The sequence below is a fragment of the Argentina silus genome (assembly GCF_951799395.1).
Source record: "Argentina silus genome assembly, chromosome: 7".
NCBI lineage: Eukaryota > Metazoa > Chordata > Actinopteri > Argentiniformes > Argentinidae > Argentina > Argentina silus.
This window is the reverse complement of record NC_139661.1, coordinates 23,170,478-23,178,132: the sequence shown is the minus strand read 5'-3', so window position 1 is coordinate 23,178,132 and position 7,655 is coordinate 23,170,478. Positions and strand designations below refer to the sequence as shown.

The 7,655-nt window shown below is 46.5% G+C and overlaps 1 protein-coding gene across 1 annotated transcript in view; it reads left to right on the top strand.

The window, feature by feature from the left end:
• Window positions 1-1,643: 1,643 nt before the first annotated feature.
• Window positions 1,644-7,655, top strand: part of kcnip3a (Kv channel interacting protein 3a, calsenilin) — a gene marked incomplete at its 5' end in the record, with an annotated part of 8,676 nt that continues 2,664 nt past the window's right edge. Inside the window, 3 exons of the mRNA XM_083673038.1 lie at window positions 1,644-1,749; window positions 7,056-7,180; window positions 7,562-7,631. Of these exons, the coding sequence (XP_083529164.1) occupies window positions 1,644-1,749; window positions 7,056-7,180; window positions 7,562-7,631 (301 nt within the window). The remainder of the gene's footprint in view (window positions 1,750-7,055; window positions 7,181-7,561; window positions 7,632-7,655) is intronic.

The following is a 7,655-nucleotide window of genomic DNA, read 5'->3' as shown; positions in this document are numbered from 1 at the left end:
CCCCTGCCTGCCCTCACCCCTGTACACAGCCCAAGATACAGATCTGAGGAGGTCTGAAGCTGGACTGGACCAAGCTGGACTGAGCCCCCTGCACGGGACCCGGACTAGGACTGGACCTGACTGGACACTGGGAAAATCTGCCACTTCTCTGCCTCCCTTTTGCCCTGCGGATAACCAACCTGAGCCAGAGAGAGCTTTCCACAGAAGAGAGATTGGTACACGGAGATCGTTCGTCAGGGCTTAGTAAATGGCACCTACTGAGCTTCCAGAGAGTCGACAGCTCAACAGATTAGGAATTAATGTATTCAATTAATCTGTTCATATGAGTCATTCAAGTATATCAATCACACACACACATCATTTTCCTTGATGGGTGATTATTGATTGATAGATAAATTGATAGATAGATAGATAGATAGATAGATAGATAGATAGATAGATAGATAGATAGATAGATAGATTGATTGATTGATTGATTGATTGATTGATTGATTGTTTGTTTGATTCTGCCCAGGAGAGATTAAGTGTGTCCTCCTTGTGTGTGTGGGTTCACTTTGACGGACAGCTGTATCCTACATGCACTCCTGTAAATTCTGTGAGAGACGGTTTCCGTAAGGAGGGAAAAGGTCTCTGTAGGGTTGTTTTAGAACTGGTGTTGTGTTTCACACACATAAGGGTTGGATTAGAGATTCATTCTCAGGTGTTATTCATGATATTGTATGCAATGTTGTTGTTATATTTGTATAGTGCTTTTATTGTAGGGCGTATTATTTAATTTCCCCTAACGTGTTAATAAGTCAGTGATGTTGTGTTGGAGATGAGGAGTTTGGAGTTGTCAGTCAGTCTTGTGTGTGTCTGACTGAGTCTGTTGAGTGAATACGTCACTTGGTCAGTTTCCCTGTCTGTTCCCACCCGAATGGATATCCCTCAGAGTCTCATGTCTCTCTCCTCCCACCTAAGAACAGAAGGAAACACAGACACATGATCTGGAAATCACATGGATACAGGAGCTACATGGGAATTCTCTAAGATATATATTTTTTACCTCTGGATCAAAACGTAATTGAATTCTCCAACAGTTTTTATACATTATGTTGACGATTACTGTCTGGACTGTGAAGTCGTACAGGGATTCCCTGCCAATGACTCCCTATGTAAGACTCAGGAGGAACGGCTTCATCGCAACTTTAAACCCCTCCTCAAAATAAATGGCCTTTGACTCAACCTTCATTTTCCCACATGTTGGTCCTGAAGAGATTTTTTTTCCATGTCTGTCCGCCATTGGATATTTTCCATTTCATCATCATTGACATTAAACCTCTCTAATTGGCCATTCTCTCATGCTACCCAGTGTCCTGAATCTTCATGCTCGCACTTACCTCCATAACTAATAGCCTCCAAACCACCTGACTGATTACCTGCTTGCCCAAACCTCTTTGAGTCAACCACAATGGCTACCTTGGGTCAGCCTAGCCTAGCCTAGCCTAGCCTAACACTCACAGTAAACTATACTGAATGTTGTCTCCAAGCATGTGCTGTTCACTCTGACCATCGAAGATTAGCCCAACCTAGTGCCGGGATTAACCTCCCCCCCTGCCCCGGGCTTTCCCCAGAGCCAGGCTCCCCCTGAGCAGGTGATAGCCATGGAAATCCAGGGTATGGAGCTGTTTGCCATCGGTGTGGTCATCATCCTGTTCATGACCGTACTGAAGCAGTTTGGTATCCTGGAGCCCATGTCTTCCATCGAAGGTAAGGGCTCTCAGGGGCCCCCTCCTGGGCACAGAGTATCTGGGGAATAGAGCATTGGGTAGGCTGCCAAGCACTACCACGGGCCCTGTTAGGTTACTGGGTATGGTACTGCCATATGCAAACAAAGTTGTCGATTTAGGGAACGCTGACAGGGTGGTGAGTATGTGGAGATCTCATATGAAGTATATATATTTTTCTTTATATATGTTTTAGGGCATTTCTGCTTTATTGGGATAGAGACAGTAGAGATTGACAGGAAGGATGGGAGAGAGAGAGGAGGGATGACATGCAAGATAGGTCGAGGGTCGGAATCGAACCAGGAACCTTGCGATTACGTGGTGAGCGCATTAGTGTGCTACGCCCCTAAGCGCCCTCATATGAAATATTGCCAAATTGTGAATGTACTTGTGAACTGTAAAGAAACGCATCAGGATGATGTTCCTGTATGTATGTTTTAGGCCGAAGACCAGTTAAAGTGCTTTTGGACGGACTGCCAAAGCAATTACAGCAGGAAACCTCTCACCCTGGATAAGTGCATCCAGGTCTAACCCATCATAAACATAAGAGAGCAGTAAAGATAATGCACATCACTGTCAACCTACGTCTCAGAGGCATGGCGGTAGTCAAGTCTTTCAAAAGACCATCTGTGGATCAACTCAGGCAGAGTCTGAGCACTGTACTGTGTTGTATATCTGTGTTTCCTGTAAAGAAGTGGCTGGTCCACTACGTGGCCGGCCCAATCTCCCTCTCTCCCCCTCTCTCCCCCTCTCTCCCCCTCTCTCTGTCCCTCCATCTCCCTGTGGTCACATGCTCAGAGAGGCGGGGCCTACACCCAGGTTTAGCATTACCTCACATCAATTATTCATGCGATATCGAGCAGGCCTTCTCTGAGGCAGCCTAAATATGGAGCCTGGAGTCCTCCGCCAGGAACCTGAAGGACACTGGCCATGTCTCAATGGTCAAATCTCAAAAGTCTTTCCTGGATTCCTTGCGTCCTCCTCGTGTCCTCACTCCTCACCTCCGTCTCAAAACCCATTGGAGGAGACGGTCTGAGGGGAGGAACCTTCTCCTCCGATGTGGTTTGAGAAAGAGGTGAGGAGAGAGGACACGAGGAGTCAAGGAAGGACTTCTGGGATTTGGTGCATAGCCCCCAAAATCCCTCCTCCCCCACCGCTCTCAACCTTCCGTCTCATCTTCTGTCCTCCTCCTCCAGTCCTGCTGTTTCATCACTCTTCCTTCCATGGGACTAATTGACCAACTCTGTCTCAAGCTGTTACAGTATTGCAGTAAATTCTGTATTTTGTACCCTTATGTATTTTGGATATTGTCTCTGCGTCATGATGTGACACGTATGGGTGTGCAGTTCCATCCAGCAGTAAAACAACCGCATCTGTTTTACCAGCTTCATTATTCATATCCTCACACTCTGCAGCAACGAATCCATTAATGGCCCCTGGCTACTAACCAATACTGGACACCTGTGTGTGTGTGTGTGTGCGTGCGCGTGTGTGTGTGTGTGTGTGTGTGTGAGCGTGTGTGTGTGCGTGCGTGCGTGTGTGCGTGCGTGCGTGCGTGCGTGTGTTCGTGTGTGTGTGTGTGTGTGTGTGTGTGTGTGTGTGTGTGTGTGTGTGTGAGCGTGTGTGTGTGCGTGCGTGCGTGCGTGTGTGCGTGCGTGCGTGCGTGTGTTCGTGTGTGTGTGTGTGTGTGTGCACGAGCGCGTGTATGTGATGCTCCCCAGTTAATAGTCATGCCAACAGATTTTGGAAGAGTTGAACTGATGGCCTTTCTTCTTTTGTAAAAATAGTTCAGTCTGTTTCACTGGAGCCAGTAAAAGGCTGGATTGTTACTCTATTACACCACTATTACACCATCCTGGTCTAGAATCCAACTCTGCAGGAGCTATTTTTAAGGTAATATGGATCTCTTTGTTGTCCTGATGGTGGGGAAGTGTAATGTAGTTTGGGTCTGTGAGTTGGCCGTACCAGTCCAATGTTTGGTGGGTAATTTTAACATTGTCTGGTGCAGACAATGTTAGTGTGTGTGCGTGTGTGTCTGTGCGTGCGTGCGTGCGTGCGTGCATGTGTGTCTGTGTCTGTGTCTGTGTCTGTGTCTGTGTGTGTGTGTGTGTCTGTGTCTGTGTCTGTGTCTGTGTGTCTGTCTGTCTGTCTGTCTGTGTGTGTCTGTGTCTGTGTCTGTGTCTGTCTGTCTGTCTGTCTGTCTGTCTGTCTGTCTGTCTGTCTGTCTGTCTGTCTGTGTGTGTGTGTGTGTGTGTGTGTGTGTGTGTGTGTGTGTGTGTGTGTGTGTGTGTGTGGTGCCAGTGAAGAGACAGAGACTGGGTTTTAATGCTGTAATGGCAGAGGGGGCATAGAGTTGGAGGCAGATCGATATAACTCACTCATACCTCTCAAACATGAACCCCCTTCTTTGTTTTCAGGCTTCATTGCAAAACTGACTTTATAGAAGTGTCTGAAGGCTACTCCTACTTCTGCTTTTTTCTCCTGATAATTCCACTCTAGCCTTGATCTGCAGTCTTCCTGGGGTGAATGTGAGATAATAATGTCTGTCTCCAGTCTTGCAAGTTGTTCCTCTTTGTCTCCACTAGAGGGCAGCAAAGATCACTGTGTGTGTGTGTGTGTGTGTGTGTGTGTGTGTGTGTGTGTGTGTGTGTGTGTGTGTGTGTGTGTGTGTGTGTGTGTGTGTGTGTGTGTGTGTGTGTGTGTGTGTGTGTGTGATTGTGTGTGTGTGTGTGTGTGTTCACATTGACATGCAAAGCGCCAGTACGGGGACATTGAAATAACGTGATGGGTTTTTGACAAATGTCACAGGCCCCTGGGGATCCATCGCCCTGTGACTATCAGTAGCTACTGTATAACCGTGTGACTGTTCCTTATTAATTCTGTGTTAATGAATCCTGGAGAGACAAGATAACAATTAGACAGGAACTGGATCACAGAGATGACAGGGGACCTGGGATTTAGGACAGATGGATATTTAAAGGAAAATAGAGAGACTCTCAGATTGATAGGCATCCCAATGTGTGTTTGACACACTGAATGTTCATCACCTGAGCAGCATTCCTGTTCTTCCCTCTCCAAATAGTCAATCTATCTCAATCCCATGAAGTTCACAATCGGTTTATCTTCATAAATGTCATGTTAATTCATTGATCATAGGATTTATAAAAGTTGCATTTTCAGATTCAGATTGAGTGTACTGACATGGAATTAGATACTGTTATATCGTATACAGCCTACAGTCAGAGTGGCCATTATTTATTTTATTAAATTTGTTAATGTTTTTAGGAGAGTGGCCATTGTTTATGTTCAAATGGGGACAGACTAGGAGACTTTACACCGTTACTTCTGTGGTGGTTTCTCAGGGGTTCACAGGTCCCTGAGTGGAAGAGAGAGAGAGGAGAGGGAGGGTAAGGGAAGAAAGGAGGGAAGGAGAGATGGAGGAGAGCGAAGGAATTAAGCACAGAATGTAATGACGTGTCCCAGCTCATCACAGAAGGGGAGTGCTAATATTTAGTACCGCATTTGAGTGACAGTTTCTACGGCAACGGAGGAGGGATAGTTGTGAGAGACAGTGCAGTAAAAGTTTCGGAGATTGGATGGAGTGATAACAACATTCTCTCACCTGAATCCCGGGGAACTAAGATTGTGACAGCTACATCTCCCTTTCTTCACAACATCACCTCATCAGCCTGTAGGAGCACAACCTGGGAGCTGTCATGGAAAGAAGGATTATATCTCCCGTTGTCTTGTTTATGTCGTTTTAGCCAGAGGATTGTTTTTTCATCCTTCTTGGAGGAGATCTTCTACTGTTTCGGTCTCATCGCGTTTTATGACCTCAGCTCACCGTTGGGACCAAACTCTTTCTAAAAATGGAACTGCCTGAACCGCAAACCCTACCTGCGTTTAGTTTGAATTACTGATGTTCTTATTGAGAAACTGACCGAGGAAGAGAGAGAGAAAGGGAGAACGAGAGGACGCTGGTAAAAATAGTGAGTGAAAGGCGAGAAGACGGAGGGGGGAGGAGAGGAGGAGGGAGAGATGAGTGTGAGGTGGGAGACAGAAGGGCTACAGACGGTGGGCATCGTCTGCCTTGTCATTATGTTCCTTAAACTGATGCATCTGCTCGGTCTCATCGACATCACTGAGACTGGTGAGGTGGTGGTGGTGGTGGTGCTGGTGGTGTTGGGGGGGGGGGGGGGGGGGTCAAAGGTTACAATAGGTCCATAGTCACTCTTTGCTTCCAACTCTGTGGAAAACATTGTGTGGTTGTGTCCAAACGGTTGTGAGTGAGATACTTTGATAGAGCCTTTTGTATGGGTTAGACGTTTTTACCACAAGGATTTCAAGAAGCAGCGCAGTCCTCCTTCTTCAAATATTTCCTTACTCTTCAGTTTTGGTTGATGTTGTAACTTCCTGTGTACTCTGTTCTAACCGTGTTCACAGAGGATGTTATTTGAATCTGTTCCTTCCTCCATGCTCCTGGCCCCCACACTCAGTATCTGTTCTTCAATGCCTGACTTGAGTTGACTATTTTCTGTGTTTCTCCCCCCTCTCTCTCTCTCACTGTCTCTCTCTCTCACTCTTCCATTCACTCTCTTTCCCCCTCTTTCATCGTCTCTCTCTGTGTTGTGTGTATTAAGATGGTGAGTATACAAATAGTAGAAACCCAACTTTCTGAACCCAATTTAAAAGCATCCCGTTTTAAGATATGCAGTCCTGGTTCTCAGTGCTTTCTCTTACAGTTTGAACCTACAGCTTCACAAATGACATCAGAGTAATATTGTCCAATGTTTTATAATATTTTATATTTAATAATGAAGTCTCAAGTTCTTACAATCTGAACCTGATCATTGACCATTACTCATTGGGCACCTATCCTCGGAAATGTTATACTAATTTGGCAATTACAGATTGGTAGGCAGACAGAAAGACATACAGACAGATTGGATGGTTGTTGAGCAGCAAGACACTGTAAGAGAAAGTAGTTTCTCCTCTTTTTCAGTTCCTCTCTTCATTTTTCTCTTGCTCTTCTTCACGTTTTGGTAACTCCCTTGATGTCACACCTTTTCCCACCCCTCCCTATAACTGATGCCTCCCCTTCAATTCATTGTCCCTGTTCCTCCTTCTTTCTTACCCTTCCTCCCATGCACTTATCCTTTACCCCACCTCTCTCTCTCTCTCTCTCTCTCTCTCTCTCTCTGTCTCTCTCTCTCCCTCTCTCCACCTCTACCACCCCTTCTCCTCTCTCCTTCTCTCTCTGTCCCTCCCTGTCCTCTGTCTCTCCCACAGAAAGTAGTGACAGTGACTTGGAGCTGTCTACAGTTCGTCACCAGCCAGAGGGCTTGGACCAGCTGCAGGCTCAGACCAAGTTCACCAAGAAGGAGCTGCAGTCTCTCTACAGGGGCTTCAAGAATGTGAGTCTGCCTCTGCCCACCTCTGCCCACCTCTGCTCCATGGGTGTGAGGTTGAGGGGAGAGGGGCTGTGGCTGGGACTGAGACAGGGAAGAGGGACTTGGGTTGGGGGTTGAAGTTGGGCAGAAGACCTGTGTAGATATATACTGTAATATTGCTTTAGCATTTACAGACCAATGGCTTAATTCCTCATAAGTTCTATTTTCTCCCTTCTCTCTCTCCCTCCCTTTCTCTCTCTCTCTCTCTCTCCTTCTCTCCCTCCCTTTCTCTCTCTCTCTCTCTCTCCTTCTCTTCCTTTCTCTCTCTCTCTCTCCCCTTCTCTTCCTCCCTTTCTCTCTCTCTCTCTCTCTCTCTCTCTCTCTCTCTCTCTCTCTCTATTGCAGGAGTGTCCCAGTGGATTGGTTGACGAGGAGACGTTCAAGACCATCTATTCTCAGTTCTTTCCCCAAGGAGGTGAGGAGTCTGGAGGCTAATGCC